This window comes from Eulemur rufifrons, chromosome 7, assembly GCF_041146395.1.
Source record: "Eulemur rufifrons isolate Redbay chromosome 7, OSU_ERuf_1, whole genome shotgun sequence".
NCBI classification, from domain to species: Eukaryota; Metazoa; Chordata; class Mammalia; order Primates; family Lemuridae; genus Eulemur; species Eulemur rufifrons.
The window spans coordinates 202,346,152-202,369,246 of record NC_090989.1 but is presented as its reverse complement, the minus strand read 5'-3'; the positions used below and the strand labels follow the sequence as shown (position 1 = coordinate 202,369,246).

General features: G+C 36.1%; 1 protein-coding gene across 1 annotated transcript in view; it reads right to left on the bottom strand.

Moving 5' to 3' along the window:
• Nucleotides 1–23,095, bottom strand: part of MFSD14B (major facilitator superfamily domain containing 14B) — a 65,958-nt gene that overhangs the window by 21,863 nt on the left and 21,000 nt on the right. The window contains exon 3 of the mRNA XM_069476289.1: nt 3,630–3,692. Within this exon, the coding sequence (XP_069332390.1) occupies nt 3,630–3,692 (63 nt within the window). The remainder of the gene's footprint in view (nt 1–3,629; nt 3,693–23,095) is intronic.

The window sequence follows — 23,095 nt, the reverse complement described above, 5'->3', positions numbered from 1 at the left end:
TTCTAAGAGGAAATCGACTTGTAGAAGTTAACAAGGTCACATAGATTCTAATCCCCTATCGGCCACCAGTTAACCCAGGACAGCAGACACTGCAAACTGAAGGTAAATTGAAGTAAGGTTGAGAGAAGGACACAATGGAGGGGAGGCAAGCTGAAGAGAAAAGTTTTTTGGCTCCTCTGAAATAATAAATTTATGCATGGCCCAGGAATCAAACCTTATAGATCCCGAGTCACAGCAGACTTCAAGTGCATTTGCCCTGCTCTCGTATCAAGACAGTAACAGATGGAGGATTAAATAATTTTCCTTTAACTAAGCACTAAAAGACTGCAGAAGCAAGGCTAAACTTTAAGACATGTGACAATCAGCTTCATGAATTTTAAAAAAGAAAACCTTTCATGTTGCTTCAAAATTAAGTATCAAATACCTGAGTACCTATGTAGTATAAAACTAGTCCAGAAAATAATGTAAAAAAATTTAAGAGAGAAAGGCAATACAAATGACCACTACCACAATCACCACAAAACAGTAACAAAAACTTTATAAGCACAAAGAACCCAGGAAAAGTTTTTGGACAGTCCTAATTTCAGATTTCAACACAGCACTTCAAACATGGAATATATGCTATTTTTTAAAAAAGGATATGAAAAGGCCAACTATATTTTATATATTTAAAATAATGTAGTTTTATAGAAAAAAGATATTATCTTCTAGATTATTGATTTAAATTTTATTGTATTCCATTCTTTAAATAATATATCTTACATTATCACTGACCAAAACAAGTATTAAAAATATTTTCTAGGAGAACCTACTGTTTTATTAAGATGCCAAAATACAACTTACTAAAATACTTGACTCTGTGGAAAATTTATATTTCCTAAATATCAAATACTTTCTTCTGTCCAGAGCTATTTCTGTAATACCCAAACTGACCCTAGATCCCATCAGGCCATATTATCAGAGCTGTAGACTGACCAGGACACTTTGTCATTTATTCATTGAGCAAGTACTTCATCAGTATTAAAGTTGCAGAGCACAATTTGCAAGAACAAAATGTTTAAACATTAAAACCAGACTGACATCAAAGCCCCAGTCTTAACCTTTTATATACGCAATTCTCACTATTCATAGTAGTTATACTCTATAAAATCACCACAAACACTGAATTAGTGAATACAGAACCATTGCTTCTAAGGAAAACAAGGATGCAGAGTGTGGTCTTATTAGACCTCAGATGAAATGTGTACATCAGGAAACCCAAATTTTTCCCCTACTCTGAGCACATCTATGAATGATGACAAAAGCACTGTACTGATTTTGGGGTGAGAAATAAACTTAAGCGAGTAGATGGATTCACAAATATGGAATCCTCAAGTAATGAGGATCGACTGTACTCATATCATGCAACCATAGCCCAACAAGTACCTGAATAAAACATGGTGTGGACGGCAAAATTAACCAACAGTTTATCATAGTCACTTTAGTAAAGCAAGCTTCCAAACAGGTGTTTAAGATGGCATAATTAATTGGCCAGTAATTCTGACATGGCCTTATAGGTTCTAATTTCACAAAATAGCAATTAAAACTTGTTCAATTAAATGCAATTATCCAATAAATTGTTAAAAGCATACAAAGAATGGCAAATACAACTCATCTGAAACAAATATATATAAATTTTATAATTTATATAGCCATCATTAAATGTTTCAAGCATATATTTTCCTTAACATATGCAGTTGGCAAAATATTATACTAAAACAATTTAGGTCAATATCCTTAAAAAGCTTTAAAACTAAAACTAAACTAAAAATAGTTTTTAATTTTGCTTCAAATACTGTTAGAAGGGAAAGGAAAGGGAAAGGGAAAGGGAAAGGGAAGGAAAGCAAAGGAAAGGAAAGGGGAAAGGAAAGGGGAAAGGGAAAGGGAAAAGGAAGGAAGAAAGAAAGAAAGAAAGACAGACAGACAGACAGACAAAGGGAAAAGGAAAGGGAAAGGGAGAAAGAAAATATAGGGCAAAAGTGTCATGACATTGGATTTGGCAATGATTTCTTGACTATAACACCACAGCACAGATAACAACAACTAAAAATATAGACAAATTGGACTTCATGAAAATTAAAAAATTTTGTGAATCAAAACATAATATCAACAGTAAAAAGGCAACCCACAAAATGGGAGAAAATATTCACAAATCATATATCTGATAAGGGATTAATATCCAGAATATATCAAGAACTTCTAAAACTCACCACTAAAAACCACCTGCACTATGGTTTCAATGTGTCCCCTGCAAAATTCAGGTGTTGCCAATGTGACAGTATTAGGAGTTGGGACCTTTAAGAGGTGATTGGGCCACTCCTAACAGTAACCAAATATTAAAGTATTTAAGTCCTTGCAGAAGTTCAATAATTAAAGTCCAGTAATTACTGAAGTTTAGTAAGTCCTTAATCAAAACCTTGAATAAACTGAAATACCTTTTCTTTCTTGTTTTCTAGATAACATTGTGGATGTCCATGGGCGAAAGCATAGCATGCTACTTACTCATCTTTAGGGTGTAAACTTAGTTGGTTTTATTTTACAGAACCACACTAAAATAATTTTATCAGCTTCTCCACAGCACAAAAGATTTGTAGAGTAACTTCCCTAAGAATCTCCTGGAAGGACAAACTTCCATGGTATGTCTTTATCAGTGCTCTCTCTCATTAATTTAGTTTTTCTTTTCATCTACACTGCTTATAAATGGGTACTCAAACCACCTCACGCCAGATTCTTGAAGATATTCCTCTTCCTCTCAATGAGTATCAAAACCTTCAGTTTCAACCTTTATTTAAATTGCTTTGTTTTACATATAAGCATCTGCAAATCCTTTTTGAAAGTAGGCAAAGAATAAATAATATTCACAACAATTCAATTAATATTGCTCAAGGCTGTGAATCCAACAAATTACTATGGCTGAATTCAGCAAATTACTACGGCATAAATTTATTAATAAGTGTGTTGTTCAGTACAAAGTATAATTATGCACAGACTGACATTATCTAAAGTGGGAAAGACAATTTAGATCCTATGCCCATATACTTTACTGTAAAGTAAGACTGGAACATAACACTATATTTTAACTGCCTATTAAAAGCTTTTCTGACATATATCACATTACAATTGAAATAATGACTTAATGCTAATTAAATCGAGTGGTTGACAACTCAAAGTCAAGGCTAGAGCATTGAGCCTAGCCAAAAGACTAAATATCCAACTAAATCCTGATCTATCTTCTCCCTTAGTCTCAAAGTCTATCTAAAAAGAAGACAGTGGCAATTGCCTTATTCTGTTGATAGGCAGAGCAGTTAAAAGTTCACATAATAACTAAATCCTTTATAAACTGATGTGTACACATTAACAAAAATGAAGGGAGGCCTATAAAGTATTATACACTGCTTTTGCCAATAAACCATTCTATAACGATCTAATGTGTTTGTGCTGTAGTTTATTCTGACTTTGGTAACCCAGCTAAAAATTTACATTTCAGTCTCCAGAACAAATAGTAATTGTTTCCTTAAGTCACACTTAAACCTCCAGAGTTAAAATTCCTGGCTTTGGTTCATTATGAATCACACAAAAATTGTTCTTACCTTCACACCTTGAATGAGACCATTCATAAGGAATGTGTGTTGAGGAAATGTTTCATGTAGAACCTACAAAAAAACAAACAAACATCAAGACAAATTTAAATGCAAGTTAAAGGAAAAGATTTCTGCCTCTGTCGATGGCAGGCTACATAAAAAAGATGAACCCTGTAATGAAAAATTACAAAATATCAATGAAATACACAAAATATCTTAAAAGTGCAAAGAGGCAACAAAATAGTGAGGCAAAATCTAAAGGCAAGAACCCAAAAAGGTAAGCCCAGCATTCAAAGTTGCTTTTGTCACAAAACACCTGCAGTAAAATAAATTATTTATTGGCTACTCTCCTCAACTACCAACAACTTTAAGGGGCTACCATTCCCCCCAACCCACACTCCCCCAGCAAAGAGTTATACAAACTGTGGTATGGACCCAGCTTCATGATACCTAGGTAGTCAAAAAACCTCAAGCCTTAAATTTGAATTATAGTGATTCTAAACAGGTAGCACCTCCAGATGCCTAGTAGAAAAAACCTAAAATCACTTCTGAAGACACTATACTCTGGGTTTCAAATCAACCATACAAATATATTTTTAAAATATAATGACCAACACACAAAGGTAATCATATACAAAAGGAAGTAAAGACACTATGAGCAAGAAACAAGCACCAAACAATAAAACAAAAATAAAACCAAAAAAAAAAAAAAACGCACAAAAACAGACCCTCTTCAACTTCACATTTTGGAATTGCCCAATAAAGACTTTAAAATGAATATGCTTACTGTGTTCTAAGATATAGAAGACATGTTTGAAACTTTTGAACTAGAATCTACACAAAAGTGTCTAGCAGATTTAAAAGAGAACACAAAAAAATCCAGAGCAGAAAAAAATATATTAACTTAAGAAGTCAACAGGTATGTTTAACATAAGATTAGAAACAGCTAAAGAGAGAATTACTAAACACTAACGTAGGCTGTCTTAGTCTGTTTTGTGCTGCTGTAACAGAATACCTGAGTCCAGGTAACTTAAAATCAACAGAAATTTATTGGCTCACAGTTCTAGAGGTTGGGAAGTCAAGTTAAGGGACCTACATCTGGCAAGGGCCTTCTTACTGCACCATTGCATTGCAAAAGGGCAAAAGAGAGCAAGAGGGAGCCAAACTTACCCTTTTATAAGGGTTTAATTCCACCCATGAGAGCAGAGCCATCATGGCCTAATCATCTCTTAACGGTCCCAACTCTTAATACGATTACAATGGCAATTAAATTTCAACATGAGTTTTGGAACGGACATTCAAACCATAGCATATGCCAAAAGAAAGTATCCAGTATGCAGTATGGAAAGACAAAAAGAATATAAAAAAGAGACACAGAGGATCTAGTAAGTCCAACATAGGTTCTAGTAAACTTGTTCTGTAAGGAGAATAAGGCAGAGATGATACTTTGAGAGCCACTGGCTGAAACTGTACCAGAACCAATGAAAGACATCAGTGAAGAGATTAAAATATCCTAACAAATTCTAAGGTGTATAAAAAGAAATATACACACTCACAATCAAATTAACACTGCAGAAAACAAAAGGCAAATTTTTAAAAGGAGCCAGAGAAATAAAGATAGACTGCCTTCAAAGGAGCAACAGTTAGACTTATAGCTTCTTAACAGCAACAAGAGACCGCAGACAAGGAACATGCTATCATCAATGAAATGATGAAAACAAAACAACTACCAAGTGGAATTTGAAATTAAAAACACAATATCATTACATTAGCACCCCCAAAAATGAAATACTTAGGTACAAATCTAACAAAATATGCATAACATCTATATGAGGAAAACTATAAAACTGATAAAAGAAATCAAAGATAAATAAAGAGCTAGCTATTCCATGTTCATGATACAGAGACTCCATATTGTCAAGATGTCAGTTCTTCCCAACTTTATCTATAGATTTAAAGCAACTCCAATCAAAATCCCAGCAAGTTTATTTTGTGGATTTCAACAAAATGATTATTAAGTTTATATGAAGAGGCATAAGATATAGAAGAGTCAACAGAATATTCAAGAAGAAAAACAAAGTTGGAGGACCAACACTAACCTGATTTCAAGACTTACCATAAAGCAGGAGTAATCAAGGCAATGTGGAATTGGTGAAAGAATAGACACATAGATCAATGAAACAGAATAGAAAGCCCAGAAATACACCCACATAAAAACATAGTCAACTGACCTTTGACAAATAAGTAAAGGCAATACAATGGAGAAAAGACAGTCTTTTCAATAAACTGTGCTGGAACAACTGGACATTGATATACAAAAAAGTGAATCTAGACACAGGCCTTGCACCCTTAACAAAAATTAACTCAAGATGGCTGGGCGCAGTGGCTCATGCCTACAATTCTAAACACTTTGAGAGGCGGAGGCGGGAAGACTGCTTGAGGCCAGGAGTTCCAGACCAGTCAGAGCAACATACCAAGACCTTGTCTCTACAAAAAATAGAAAAATTAGCTGGGCATGGTGGCACAGGCCTGTAGTCCCAGCTTCTCAGGGAGCTGAGACAGGAGGATCGCTTGAGCCCAAGAGTTTGAGGTTGCAGTGAGCTATGATGACTTCACTGCATTCTAGCCCAGGCAACAGAATGGGACTCTGTCTCAAAAAAAAAAAAAAAAAAAAAAAAAAATTAACTCAAGATGGATCATAGACCTAAATGTAAAACCCAAACTACAAAATTCCAGTAAGATAACATAGGAGAAAAATCTAGATGACCCTGGGTTTGACTATGACTTTTTAGATACAACACCAAAGGCACAATCCATGAAAGAAAAATTGATAAGCCGAATTTCACTAAAATTAAAAATTTCCACTCTGCGAAAGATACTGTCAAGAGAACGAAAAGACAAGCCACAAACTGGAAATATTTGCAAAAGACGTACCTGATATAGGACTGTTAACTAAATTTTACAAAGAATTATTAAGATTCAACAATAAGAATCCTAACAACCCAATTAAAAAAGGAGCCAAAGACACCTCACCAAAGAAGATAGATAGATGGGAAATAAGCAGGGGCGGCACATCATACATCATCAGGAAAATGTAACTTAAAACAACGAGATACCATTACACACCTATTAAAATGGCCAAAATCCAGAATATTGACAACACCAAATGCCAGGGAGGATGTGGAGCAACAGAAACTCCACTTACTTCTGGTGGAAATACAAAGTGATGCAGCCACTTTCGTGGTTTCTTACAAAACTAAACATGTTCTTACTCCGTAAGATCCAGCAGTTGTACTGCTTTGGTATTTACCCAAAGGAGTTGAAGAGTTATGTCCACATGCAAACCTGCACATAGATTTTTATAATAGATTTATCCATGATTGCCAAAACTTGGAAGCAACCAAGGTGTCCTTCAGTAGGTGAATAAATAAACAAACTGTAATACATCCAGACTCTTGCTAAAAAGAAATTACCTATGAAACCATTAAATGACATAGAAGAACCTTAAATGCACATTAATAAGTAAAAGAAGCCAATCTGAAAAGGCTACATACTATATTGCATGATTCCAAATAGCTGACACTCTGGAAAAGACAAAACTATGGAGACAATAAAAAGATCAGTGGTTGTCAGGGTTTGAGGAGGGAGGGATGAATAGGCAGAGCAAAGAGGATATTTAAGGCAATAAAAATGCTTTGTATGATACTATCTATGACGATGGATACATTCATTTTACATTTATCAAAACTCACAAAATGTATAACAGAACACCAAGAGTAACCCTAATGTAAATTATGGAATTTGGGTGATAATGGCCTGTCAATGTAGGTTCATCAATTGTGTCAAATGTACCACTCTGATGGGAGATGTTGATAACAGAGGAGGCTGTGCAAGTGTAGGGGTAGGGGATATTTGGGAAACCGCTGTACCTTACTCTCATTTTTGCTGTGAACCTAAAGCTGCTCTAAAAAAATAAAGTCTTTAAAACAATGAAATTAAAATCCAATCAAATTACTTCCAACATTTCCTCTAAAACATTACTTTCAACATTTGGAAAAAGTTTGTCATCTCTGCTTTTAGCACTTGAACTCTACTTGTACAGAAGAAAAACAAATAAAGGACACCAAACATATACAGTGAAATAATAAGGTTCTCAGAAAAATCTTCCAAAATAACAAATTCCATCGGATACAGAGACATAGAAATTTTCTTTAAAGAAAAAACTAACACAAATCAATATTAGAACTGTTCAATAACTTAATCTGTCACATGCATCATGAAATTATGGTCAAACACAAAACACAAAAGTCAGCATTTTTTAAAAAAACATTTCTCTCATCAAGAGTATGCCAGTTCTTAATCCATTGTCTCTCGGCCCCACATTCTCCCTTCTATAGTCTACTCAGGCAGACCAAGTCTAAGAGCCTATAGACATTTCTCAGTGTCCGCTTGCCCACTGGCTTCCCCTTAGCTTCTGTCAGTGGGAAACAGAAGGTCAGGGGAGTGCTGGTGAACACTGCCCCAACAATTCCAGGGGTGTCCCTCATGCTGTCAAAGGGGCAGCAGTGCTAGTCCTTCCCTACCCCTACTTCAGACCTGCCCTATATCGACTCTACATGGAACATTATGCAAACATGCGTTCTCTGCACCTAGGAATAAGAGACAATCTTTTTAATTTGGCAAAACAATACCCATGAATGAACGATAGATTATATATTTATGTGTTTATTGAGTTGCACATTAAACTAAATAGATCTAACGGAATCTCTGGCACTATGGGGCCATTTCTGGGCAATCAAGCCACCATCCAGGCAATTCCTCTAAAAACTTTCAATATGTACTTTTAAAAACTTTTCCATTACTTCCTTTACCTCCCTCCTCAAAAAGAACACAGTGAAATCTTATTGGAGAAATAAGTAAAACAAGCCCATAAATTCTTTTTTAAAAAGAATTTTTAAAAATTTTTTTAAAAATTTTAAGGCTTTTAAAAAAATTTTTAAAAGCCTTTTTTTTTTAAAAGGCTAACCTTCATAAATTAAAGCAGTTGTAAAGAAAACAACATACTATATTCAGACTATTATGGTTAAGTATAAAAACCAAAATAAAGTATATAAATAATTTAACTACAAAAGACAACTATTATCGGGATAAAGTAAACCTAATGAGAATAGGTGTGCTAAATATTTCAGATAAGATCAAGGCTTTCATTTTTAACATCTCTCCACACAAAAACCAATCTCAGGGAAGATATCTCTTTTAATTAAACATAAAATAAAATGGCATTCCTTATTATTTTTTAAAAAATAACTTTAGAAAGTTTTGAGAATTGATCTGTCTTCCAATACAGCATAGCTTAGAAATATCTGCATGTATGTAAACATTATATACAAATATACACACAGCTGTGGTTCTCCATTTCTACAGATATAACAGGAAAAATATGAAATTAAATTTATAGTATCCCTGGAAAGCCAATAATAATAAGGCACTTCTTAGCTAGGTGTGGTGGCTCATGCCTGTAATCCCAGCACTTTGGAAAGCCAAGGGGGGAGGACCACTTGAGGTCAGGAGTAGTTTTGAGGTCAGCCTGGGCAACAAGCAAGATCCCGTCACTACAAATTTAAAAATTAGCTTGGTGTGGTGATGCACTCGGAGGCTGACACACTTAGTTACTCAGGAGGCTGAGGCAGGAGGATCCCTTGAGCCCAGGAATTCAAGATTACAGTGAGCTATAATGGCACCACTGTACTCCAGCCTGGGTGACAAAGCGAGATCCTGTCTCTAAAAAAACTAATTAAAATAAAATATGTGGACATAAAAAAGGCTTCAGCCAAGGCAATCTTGAGGAAGAACCACACTACAGAACTTATACAAGATATTACTATAGAAATTAACACAGGATTGTGTGGGCACAAGGACACATAGATAAATAGAATATAATACAAAACTTAGAAACAAGCCCGTATGTACATGGTTGCCTGATTTATGATGGAGTTGACACAGTACAGTAGGGAAAGAAGAATTTTTTCAATTAATTATGCTGGTTCAACTATATATTCTTATGGAACCAAAATTAACTTTAACCCCTACCAAATGCAATGATCTTTTCTAGATGGACGATAAATCTACATGGGAACAATAAACCAGTAAAGCTTTGGGATAGAAAAAGGTTTCTTGAACAGGATTTTTAGAAGGCATTAACAATAATGAAAAATTAGCTGAACACACAAAAATTAAATTTAAAGTTAGTGTCAACAAAAGACACTAGTCTGGGCATGATGGCTCATGCCTGTAATCCTAGCACTATGGGAGGCCAAGGCAAGAGGATCGCTTGAGGTCAAGAGTTTTAGATCAAGCCTCAGCAAGAGCGAGACCCCATCTCTACTAAAAACAGAAAGAAATTAGCCGGGCAACTAAAAATATAAAAAATTAGCTGAGTGTGGTGGTACATGCCTGTAGTCCCAGCTACTCGGGAGGCTAAGGCAGGAGGATCACTTGAGCAGGGAGTTGTGAGGTTGCTCTGAGCTAGGCTGACACCACCATAGCACTCTAGCCCGGGCAACAGAGTGAGACTGTCTCAAAAAAAAAAAAAAAAGAAAAAAAAAGACACTATCAAAAGATTAAAAAGCAATCCAAAGATGAGGAAAAGATATTAGCAATAATAAATATATATGTTTGTATAAACACACACATATACATGCCAAAAAAGAATTTGTATCCAGAGTATATAAAGAACTCCTACAAAAAATAAGAAAAAGGCAAACAATCCAATTTTTTAAAAATGGATGAAACACTTGAACTGAACTTAATAAAACGATAGTCACAGGGCCAATAAATATGTAAAGGAGGTTAACTTCAATGATCATTAGGAATATGCAAATTAAGACCACAATGTACCCACCAGGATGGCTAAAATGACATATAAATTGTTGATGAAGCTATAGAGTCTGCCTGGTTGAATGGTAAACTGGTTCAACCACTCTGGAAAACTTTCGGCAGTACATACTGAAATTGAACACAACCCTGCATTTTATACATACTCCAAGAAATATCACGGCAGCAATATTTCTAATAGACAAAAATTGGAAATCCATCAACAACAGAATGAATTTATATCAACAGTCTCCAAGATCACCTCTAAGATCAGTAATTCGCTAAAAGGATTCAGAGGACTCAAAAATCGTTATATTCACAGTTTATTACAGCTTAAGAAGACACAAAGCAAAACAGCAAAGGGAAAAGGGACATCAAGCAAAGTCTGCAGGAACCAAGTCCATGCTTCTAAGAGCTCTTTCCCAATGCGATCATGCAGGAAGTATTTAACTCCTCCAGCAATGCCATGTAAAGTATTGTCTACTTGGGAAGCTCACTAGAGCCTAGAAGTCCTAGACTCCAGCCACCCACACATCCCTGGCCGAAAGATGCTGCACATAATCACAGAGGAGACTTTGAGAGAATCTGGCAGAAGGCAAAAGATAGGAAAGAACTGAAAATGGCCTGAAGTTAGAATGCACTTTTAACTCACATACAGATCCATCAGTGGAGAGTGGAAACTTCACTGGCTTGAGGTGTTTAACCATAATCTCTAACCAATCTTTGGCTGATCCCCAAATTATGGACATAAGATCCCAAGGGGCAAAGCTTAAAAGTAAAAATAAGAAAAAAAAAAAAAATAGAAAGAAATTATATGGACAACTAAAATATATATATACAAAAAATTAGCCGGGCATGGTGGCGCATGCCTGTAGTCCCAGCTACTCGGGAGGCTGAGGCAGTAGGATCGCTTAAGCCCAGGAGTTTGAGGTTGCTGTGAGCTAGACTGACGCCACGGCACTCACTCTAGCCCGGGCAACAGAGTGAGACTCTGTCTCATAAAAAAAAAAAAAAAATGAAAAACTGAAAAGAGACACCAGCAGCTATATATTGCACAGAAGACTTCAGATTTAGTACAAGCAAAACAAAAACAACTTTCGGGGGGGGGGGGGTGGTTCCAAAGTTACAAAAATATTAGTATATTATCTAAATGTTCAACTTTCAACAAAAAATGATGAGACATATAAAGAAACAAGAATACATAACCCACTCAGGAAAAAAGGCAGTTAATAGAAACAGTTTCTGAGTGTCCCGAGATGTTTACTACAGCAGACAAAAACTTCAAAGCAGTTATTATAAATATGTTCAAAGAACTAAAGGAATTGACATTTAAAGAATAAAGAATCTCAGGAAAGCATGAGAATTATTCAGTAAATAGGCAATTTCAATAAAAATATAAAAATTATAAAAAAAGAAATCTGGACATTCTGGAGTTGAAAAATTAAATAATCAAAATGAACAATTCACTACAGGGACACAACAGAAGATTTACAAAGACAAAAGAAAGAACCAGTAACCTTAAAGACAAATGAACAAATTCTTCACCCAGAAGAATAGAGAAAAAAATTGGCCAAAAATAATGAATAGCACCTCAGAGATCTATGAGACATTATCAAGTGTAAAAACACATATGTAATGGGAGTCCCAAAAGGAAAAAAGGAGCAGCAAAAGTGTTTGAAGAAATAATGGTCAAAAAATTCCCAAAGTTGATGAAAAACAATAATCTACAGAATCAAGGAGCTCAGTAAACCCCAAGTAAAATAAACACAAAGAGATCTACACCTAGACACATTATAGCACAAACTGTAGAAAGACAAATAGGAAATTTCTAAAGCAGCAAGAGAAAAAAATGAATTATGACATACAGAGGGACTGATCCACTATTCTGTAAAGGGATAGATAATAAATATTTCATAGTCTCTATTGCAACTACTCAACTCTGCCACTGTAGCACAACAGCAGCCAAATTCTATGGGCATGGTTGTTGTCTAATAAAATTTTATTTATGGACTCTGACATCTGAATTTTATACAATTTTCATGTGCCACCAAATACCTTCTTTTGATTTTTTACCAATCCTTTAAGTATGTAAGAACCATTCTTAGCACACAGACATCACAAAAGCAGGCAGTAATGGTCATAGCACCATTAGAAAACTATCAAAACCACAAGGTAAGCCTAGAACACCTTCTGATTCCAGAAAGCAAGACAGTCTCCATGTGCCTGTAGTTAGAAAATTTACTTTACTTCTTTTTCACGTGAAGAGCAAATTACTCAACAAAGTCCCTGTGTACTGTGACAAAAATGCCTAGCAAGCAGTCCTATCCCATTCCGGCCACTCCAACTCCTGAAAGGAAACAATGATTAAGTGAAGGATACAGGAAAACTGGACAGCAGAGCAAATAAGGGACTGATGAGAGAAGCCATAGCCGCTGAATGAATGAATGGACATATATGTTGAAAGTCAGGAAGAAGGGATGAGAAAATTGAATGTGGCAGGAAAGCGTTCAGAGAGCATTCCTTGGATCATCACCACATGAAAGGGCAGTATAGTAGGGGATACTGAGTCCTTGAATCTCTAGCAGGCTTTCAAAGTCAGCTTATAAAAAATTCTTTACTTACAGGAACTAACATTAAGTGTGTCTTCAGGTAGTATATCTTCATTGAAATAAGTGCTTAATTTAAATATATCTGAAGACATTTAAATTAGCTTAATCAGATCACTTCATTTAGAATAAACTGAGGTTAGGGCATTTAAGAGGATGCATATTTTGACTATAGCATAGAATGTCAAGCAGGAACATAAGAGAGAGGTCATTTTCATGTACAAACTACTACTATTATCATTACTACTACTAGAATGTAAGGTCACTGTATAAGGCCAATTTTATAAATTTGCTAAATTTAGATCAAGGGAATATGGGTGTCCATTTTACTATTCTTTAAAATTTTTGTAGTTTTGAAATTTTTCAAAAAGAGCCAAGTACAATTGTTATTAAATACTCAAACTTGCAAATTTCTCAATGTCTAACAATAAGTTGTTTAAAGCCATTCAATAACAAAACGTTTGCAAAATGGAAAGCACTTCACAAAGTTTAAAAGAAAAACAAAAGAATCATTTAAGCACCTAACAACTCAAAAAAAATCAAAAGGCCCTTAACTTATCAGCACAACCTTCAAAAACTACCATTTTTCACTAGTCCTACACCAACAGAATAAGCAGGTCTACTAACTCAGCAATACTCCTCCCAGGACACTATAGAATGATGCTAGCAACTGTGTACTCTCACACCTAAATGCTCATTGTAACCAGATCTCTGCAAGCAGCATTATCTGAGTTATCTATTCAGAAAATGCAGAGGTAGTAGGAGAGCAGCATTTTAACTGCCTCTAAGACTACATTCCAGGGTCTACCAGTGAGACAAAAACCCTAGAAAAATTATCCCCTTTGGGTAGTTACAAGATGCATCAGTAAAATCTATTAAAATTAATTAATTAAAATAAAAAGAGATCTGACAATCTCGTTGAGGGTCAGAACAGCCAAAGGATTTCAACTGCCTGGAAGGAGGTTTTGGAATTTCTGACAAGGCATCAAATATATTAAGGTATTCTTTCTTCATTTCAATCTGAATTCTTCCAAATCACAGGATCACTTATACATTAATAAAACTGCTGAAACACTACAATAGACTACAAGCAACTGACTACAAAACTCTCAACTTTGTAACCTAAAGGAGTTGCCAGGAGGGGGAATCAGAGAATAGGAGAAGGAGGGAAGGGTGAGAAAGGGAAGGGGGAGGACAGGGAGAAGGTGGAGGATGAGGGGAAGAGGAGGAGAGGGGAAAGTGGAGGAGAGGGAGGGGAAGGAGGAAGGGAGAGGGAAAGGAGGAGGAGAAGGGGAGAGGAAGGAGGGGGAGAAGGAAGGGGGTAGAAGGGGGAGAAGGGTAAAGGAATGTATGTTGGTAGAAATGTAAAATTGTGCAGCCTCTATGTAAAACAGTTTGGCAGTTCCACAAAAAATTAAAAATGGAGAGTTCTTGGAGGAAGATGGTAGAATAGAAACCTCGAACACAAACACCTAATTCAACAACTATCCATGCAAGCAAGCACCTTCAGAAGAACCAAAAATCAGGTGAGCAATCATACTACCTGGCTTTAACATTATATCAAGGAAAGAGGCACGTAAGAGGGCAGAAAAGACCATCTTGCATTGCCTATGCCAACCCTTCCCCATCCCCCGGCAGCACCCCAGTGTAGAGAGAATCTGTGTGCCTGGGGAAGGGAGAGTGAAGTGATTGTGAGGCTTTGAATTGAAACTCAGGGCTCCCATGGCACAGGGGAACACAGCACAGGGCAGAATTCTGCCAGTGCCCACAGAGGGAACATTTTGACCAACCCCGCCAGAGAGAAATCCTCCACCTTGAAGCCTGAGTTCCCATTAGCCCCCCCACCACCACCACCAGCAGAAAAAAAGAAATGTAGGGCCTGGACTAAATGCGTAAGGCAGTCAGGCCAGAAGTGCTGCAGTCCTTGTGTTAGAGTAAAAAGCTAGGAGACAGCGCCAAAACTGGATACAGGAGCTTACAGAGTGGGTACAGCTGTTAAAGTAAACAACCCTCAGGCAGAAGCTAACTAAGGGGGCTGATAACCGAAGGCAAGAACCTACTGCAACCACCTTGTCAGCTATCTCTGTCACTCTACCTGTACTTTGGCTAATTATAGTATCAGTTGCCCTGTGGTTTTAAAATTCGTCCACCCTTGATATTGCCATGACAGTTCCAAAACAACCATATAACCACATAAACTATGAAAATGAGAAAGAACCCAATTCTAGAAATTACTACCAAAATTCTTAGTAAAAGCCAACCCCTTAGCCTTGAATGTTCCCCCCTTCAGTAAGACTTTGAGAGATCAAAAACCACTTTCTCCTGGGGCAGCTGCTCTTTTCAAGCCTGCCTGCTCTCTTCTCTTGAGAGCATACATTGGCTTTCAATCTTTTGATAAAACACTACTTGCTTGGCTTACATGGTGCATCCTGAAATTCTTTTCTCCTAAGGATCACCAAAAACCTGGGAAAACCCTCCACTTGGAGGCTGCTAACACCTGGACAATTCTTGTCACTGTGCTGACTCAAAGCAAGTGGACTTGCGGTACACATGACCCAGTGAGACAATAGCTGCAGCAGCCAAGCCAGTGCCTGTGTCACCCCTCCCACAATTACAGGCAGTATGGCTCAGGAAAGGGAGGAGTTTCCATTTGAGGAAAGGACAGGGAAGAGCTCAGAAGACTTTCTTTTGCAACTTGGGTACCAGTTCAGCCACGGTAAAATAAAGCACCAAGCAGACTCCTGAGGCCCCTGAGTCCAGGCCTTGGGACCTGGATAGCATTTCTGCACCCATGCTGGGCCAGAAAGAAACATGCTGCCTTGAAGGGAAGGACTCAGTCCTGGCAGGATTCACCTTATGCTGACTAAAGAGCCCTTGGACTTTGAATAAGCAACAGAGGTAGCCAGGCAATAGTCACCACTGGATTTGGGTGAGGCTTCACCGGCTTCAGCTGTGACGTGGTGCTGGTGGCCATGAGGCAGTGCCCACGTCACTCCTCACCAAACTCCAGCAGCCCAGCAGAGAGAGTGAGGGAAGAGAGTGAGAGAATTTGCCTGGTAATCCAGGGAATTCTCTTATATCTTATCCAAGCTCATTAAGGCAGTACCACCAGGAGTCTGCAAGAATCACAGCATTACTGGGCTTGGGGCACCAGTGCCCCACAGCTGCAGTGATCAAAGACTTACACCACAATACTCAATTCCCTTTGAGTATCTGGAAAGCCTTCTCAATAAGGACACGTTCGAGCAAGCCCAGACTGTAAAGATTAAAATAAATACCTAATTCTTCAATGCCCAATCCTTAACAAGCATGAAAAACATCCAGGAAAACATGACCTCACCACTTGAACTAAATAAGGTACTGGTGACCAATCCCAGAGTCATGGAAATAGGTGAGCTTCCAGACAAAGAATTCAAAATAGCTGTCCTGAAGAAGCTCAATGAAGCTCAGTTCAAGACAACACAGAAAAAGGAACTCAGAAGCCTATCAGGGAAATTTAACAAAGAAATTGCAACAACAAAACTCAAGCAGAAATTCTACAGCTTAAGAAGTTTATTGACAAACTGAGAAATATGCATCACAGTCTCTCAACAGCAGAGTTGACTAAGCAGAAGAGAGAATTAGTGAGCTCGAAGATAGGCTATTTGAAAATACATAGAAAAGAAAAAAGAATAAGAAGGAAGCACACCTATAAGATCTAGAAAACAGCCTCAAAAGAGCAAATCTAAGAGTTACTGGCCTTAAAGAGGAGGTAGACAGAAAGAGATTGGGGTAGAAAGTTTAGCAAAGAAATATCAGAAACCTTTCCAAACCTACAGAAAGATACCAATATTCAGGTACAAGAAGGTCATCCAACAACAAGCAGATTTAACCCAAACAAGGCCATTGCATGGCATTTAATAATCAAGCTCCCAAAGGTCACAGATAAAGATAAGGTCCTAAGCGAAGCAAGAAAAAAGAAAAAGATAGCATGTAAAGGTGCTCCAATATGTCTGGCAGCAAATTTCTCAGTGGAAACCTTACAGACCAGGAGAGTGTGGCATGACATATTCAAAGTGCTGAAGAACAAAAACCTTAACCCTAGAATATTAATTATATCCTGCAAAAATATTCTTCAAACATGAAGGAGAAATAAAGATTTTCCCAGATAAACAAAATCTGAGGAATTTCATCAACACCAGACCTGGCCTACAAGAAATGCTAAAAGGAATTCCTTCATCTGAAAGAAAAGAACATTAATGAACAATAAGAAATCTTACGAAGGTATACAACTCACTGGTAACAGTAAGAAAACAAATATGGAATATTCAGTCATTGTAATTGTGATATATAAACCACATATGTCTTGAATAGGAAGACTAAAAGAAAAATCTATCAAAAATAACATTTTGAGAGACAGTATAAAAAGATATGGATAAAAACATCAGAAAGTTAAAAACCAGGGGAAGATGGAGTTAAAGTATAGAATTTCTGTTAGATTTTTGTTTGTTTGTAAGCAGAGTTGTCATGTGTTTAAAATAATTGGTTATAAATGTTTTTTTACAAGCCTCATGGTAACCTCAAATCAAAAAACCTACAACAGATACATAAAAAATAAGAAGAAATTAAAACACACTACCAGAGAAAATCACTTTTAATAAAGGAAGACAGGAAGAAAGAGAGGACCACAAAGCAACCAGAAATAAAATAACAACATGGCTGCAGTAAGTCCTTACCTATCAATAATAACATTGAACGTGAATGGAGTAAACTCTCCAATCAAGAGACACAGAATGGCTGAATGGATAAAAAGACAAGAGCCAACTATATGTTGCAAGAAACACACTTCACCTATAAAGACACACATAGACTGAAATAAAGGGATGGAGAAGATATTCCAAAATAAAGGCATGGAAAAAGATATTCCATGAAAATGGAAACCAACAAAGAACAGGTGTAGCTATACTTTTATCAGATAAAATAGATTTCAAGACAAAAACTGTAAAAAGAGACAAAGAAGGTCATTATAATAAGGAAGGGGTCAATTCAGCAAGAGGATATAACAATTTTAAAATATATATGTGCCCACAACTGGAGCACCCAGATATATAAAGCAAATATTATCAGAGATAGAGAGAGAGATAGACCCCAATACAGTCATTATTGGAGACCTCGGCACTCCACTTTCAGCATTGGATAGATCATCCAGACAGAAAATCAACAGTGAAACATGGGAATTAATCTGCACTATAGACCAAATGGATGTTAATAGAGATTTACAGAACATTTCAACCAATAGTTACAGAATTCACATTCTTCTCCTCAGCTCATGGATCATTCTCAAGGATAGACCATATATTAGGACACAAAACAAGTCTCAAAAAATTCAAAAAAAATTGAAATTATACCAAGTATTTTCTCTGACCACAGTGGAATAAAACTAGAAATAAATAATAAGAGGAACATTGGAAAGTATAAAAACACATGGAAATTAAACATGCTCCTGCATGACCGGTGGGTCAATGAAGAGATTAAGAAAGAAAATAAAAAATTTCTCGAAACAAATAAAAATGAAAATACAATATATCAAAACCTATGGGATAAAGTAAAAGTAGTAATAGGAGGACAGTTTATAACAATAAGTGTTTACATCAAAAAAGTAGAAAACCTTTAAAGAAAAAACCTACTACTGCATCTCCAAGAACTAGAAAAACAAGAGCAAACTGAACCCAAAATTACTAGAAGAAATAATAAAGATCAGAGCAGAAATAAAAGAAATTGAAACAAAAAAAAAATACAAAAAGATCAAATGCAGTTTTGATAAGATAAACAAAATAGACACACCTTAAACCATACTTAAAAAAAAAAAGAGAAAACCCAAACAAATAAAATCAGAGATGAAAACGGAGACATCACAACTGACACTGCCAAAATCCAAAGGATCATCAGAGACTACTATGAGCAACTACATGTCAATAAATTGGAAACTGTAGAAGAAATGGATAAATCACTAGACACACACAAGCTACCAAGACTGAACCAGGAAGAAATCCAAAACCTGAATAAACCGATAACAAGTAATGAAATAGGAGTAATGAAAAGCCTCCCATCAAAGAAAAGCCCAGGACCCAATGGCTTCATTGTTGAATCCAACCAAGTATTCAAAGAGCTAATATCCTACTTAAACTATTCCAAAAATAGAGCCTGAGGGGACACTCCCAAACTCATTCTATGAGGCCCATATCACCCTGATACTAAAACCAAAGACATAACAAAAAAAGAAAATCATAGGCCAACATCTCTGATGAACACAGAGATGCAAAAATCCTCAACAAAATACTAGCAAACAGGATTCAACAACACATTAAAAAGATTATTCATCATGACCAAGTGGGATTCATCCCAGGAATGCAAGGATGTTTCAACATATGCAAATCTATCAATGTGATACATCATATCAACAGAATGAAGTGCAAAAACCAGATGATCATTTCATTGATACTGAAAAAGCATTTGATAAAATTTAACATGCCTTCATGATTAAAAAAACTCTCAAAAAACTGGGTATACAACCAACTTACCTCAACATGATAAAAGCCATATATAACAGACACACAGCTAGTATCATACTGAACAGAGAAAAACTGAAGGCCTTTCCTCTAAGATCTGGAACAAGACAAGGATGCCCACTTTCACCACTGTTATTCAACACAGTACTGGAATTTCTAGCTAGAGCAATCAGACAAGAGAAAGAAATAAAGGGCATTCAAATTGGAAAGGAAGAAATAAAATTATCCTTGTTTGCAGACAATATGATCTTATATCTAGAGTAACCTAAAAACTCCACAAAAAAACTATTAAAATTTATATTCAGTAAAGTTGCAGGATACAAATCAACATACAAAAATCAGTGCTATTACTATATGCCAACAGTAAACTATCTGAAAAGAATCCAAGACATTAATCCCATTTACAATAGCTACAAATAAAATACCTAAGAATAAACTTAACCAAAGTGAAAGATTTCTATAATAAAACTATAAAACATTGATAAATGAAGTTGAAGAGAACACAACAAAATGGAAAGATATTCCATGCTCATGGATTGGAAGAATCAATACTGTTAAAATGTCCATTCTACCCAAAACAATCTACAGATTCAATGCAATACCCATCAAAATACCAACGACATTCCGCACAGAAACAGAAAAAATAATCCTAAAATTTATACGGAACCGCAAAAGACCCAGAATAGCCAAAGCCATCCTGAGCAAAAAGAACAAAACTGGAGGAATCACATTATCTGACTAAATTATACTACAGAGCTGTAGTCATCAAAACAGCATGGTAGTGGCATAAAACAGACACAAAGACCAATGGAACAGAATAGAGAACCCAGAAATAAATCCACATATCTAAAGCAAACTTATTTTTGACAAAGATGCCAAGAACATACAGTGGGGAAAGGACAGTCTCTTCAGTAAATGGTGCTGGGAAAACTGAATATCCATATGCAGAAGAATGAAACTAATCCCTTATTTCTCCAAATACAAAAATCTACTCAAAAATGGATTGAAGACTTAAATCTGAGATCTGAAACTATGAACTACTAAAATAAAACATTGGGGAAACATTTCAGGACATTGTTCTGGGCAAGAACTTCTTGAGTAATACACCCAAACCACGGGCAACCAAAGCAAAATTGGACAAATGGGATCACAAAGCTAAAATGCTTCTACATAGCAAAAGAAACAAGCAACAAAGTGAAGAGACAACCCACAGAATGGGAGAAAATATCTGAAAACTACCCATCTGACAAGGGGAATAATAACTAAAATATAAAGTGAGCTCTAACTCAATAGGCAAAAATCAAATAATCCAATTAAAAATGGGCAAGGGATCTGAATAGTCCTTTCTCAAGAGAAAACACACAAATGATCAATAGGTGTATGAAAAAACATTCAACATCATTAGTCATCAGAGAAATGCGAATCAAAACTACAAGATATCATCTCATCCCAGTTAAAATGGCTGTTATCAGAAAGGCAACAACAAATGCTGGGGAGGATGTGGAGAAAGGGGAACCCTCAAACACTGTTGGTGGGAATGTAAATTAGTGTGACCACTATGGTAAACAGTACGGAGGTTCCTCAGAAAACTAAAAATAGAACTACCCTTTGACCCAGCAATCCCACTGCTGGAAATATATCCAAAAAAAGGGAATTCAGTATACTGAAAGATATCTGCACTCCCATGTTTACTGCAGCACTATTTATAATAACCAAGACATGGAATCAACATAAGTGCCCATAAACGGATAAACGAATTAAGAATTGTGATACATATACACAATGGATTATATAGCCACAGAAAAGAATGAAATCCTGCCATTTGCAACAACATGGATGGAAGTGGAGAACATCATGTTAAGTGACATAAGCCAAGCACAGAAAGACGAATCTTGCATGTTCTCACTCATACATGGAAGCTAAATATTAAAAAAAAATTGATCCTATAGAGACAAAGAGTAGAATGACAGTTACTAGAGGCTGGGAAGGATGGTGGAGAGGGAAAGATAAAGTGCGGCTGGTTAATGGTTGCAAAAATATAGTTAGATATAATAGATAGAATGAACAATATTTGATAGCACAACAAAGTGACTATAATCAACAATAAATTATGGTATAATTTTTAGTTTTAAAATAACTAAAAGAGTGGAATTGGAATGTTCCTAGCACAAAGAAATATTAAATGACTGAGGCAATGGATACCCTGATTATCCTGATTTGGTTAATTCACAATGTATGCCTGTATCAAAACTTCACATGTCCCCTAAAAAGTTACACAACTATTATGTACACATAGTATTTAAAAACAAAAAATTTTAAAAATAACTTAAAAAATAAAAATGGAATTACTCTATGATCCAGCAATTCTACTTCTGAGTATACATATATCTGAGGGGAAAAAAAGAGGTTTCCCCCCAGGAATAGTTGATATCCAAGGGTTAAAAGAAAAGCAGTGGCCTAAGATAAACACAAAAAGTACCAAGAAAAACCACAAGGCCCAAGAGAGGGCACCTGTAAGCACAGCCTTGTAAAAGGGTTGAAACTGCTTGTAATCACTTTTGCTGTCCTACAGTACCATTTGGCTCATTTTACTACTAAAATCCCCGCCTAGGGGAAAATTATAATATCATTAACATAACATGGGCCACATAAAGATACATGATGGCTATATTGTACATGCTTAGTATGTTTATCTGTGTAAATACAGAGATGTCAGGAAAGACTCCACATCATTCACTAAGAAGAAATTTAAGGTGCCACAATGGGCAAGCAGTATGGACTTTAATCCCCTGAGAAATCTTTTTTCATCCAGGAGTGAACGCCCTTGGTAAGTAACCTCTAATAAACTCATTTAACTCGCCAAGATGGACTTGTCCAAATCATTCTTTGGTCTCTCAGCACCCTCTCAGTTCAGAGGGAAGTTTTTCTATCCCATCCCATCCCAGGTTTTTCCCAAAATAATATCCAAAAGAATTGAAAGCAGGACTCGAATAGATTTTTATACATTCATGTTCATAGCAGTGAATATTATTCAGCCTTAAATAAAAAAAAAAAATTCTGATACATGCCACAATGTGGATGAATCTTGAGAACATTATGCTAAGTGAAATACACCAGTAACAAAAGAGACAAATATTGTATGGTTCTACTTAGTAAAGTTGTCAAAATTAGACAGTAGAATGGTGGTTGCCAAAGGTTGAGGGGAGGGGGAAATGAGGAGTTACTGTTTTATGGGCACAAAGTTTCAATTTTAAAAGATGAAGAGTTCTGGAGACGGATGGTCGTGACAGGTGCACAACGTTATGAATATATTTAATACCACTGAACTGAACACTTCAAACATAGTTAAGATAGTAAATTTGTTATGTGTCTTTTATGTACCACAATTTAAAAAAAAAAAAAAAGTGGCCTGGTTTATCTATATTGATACTAAAAATGTGTCTTGGAG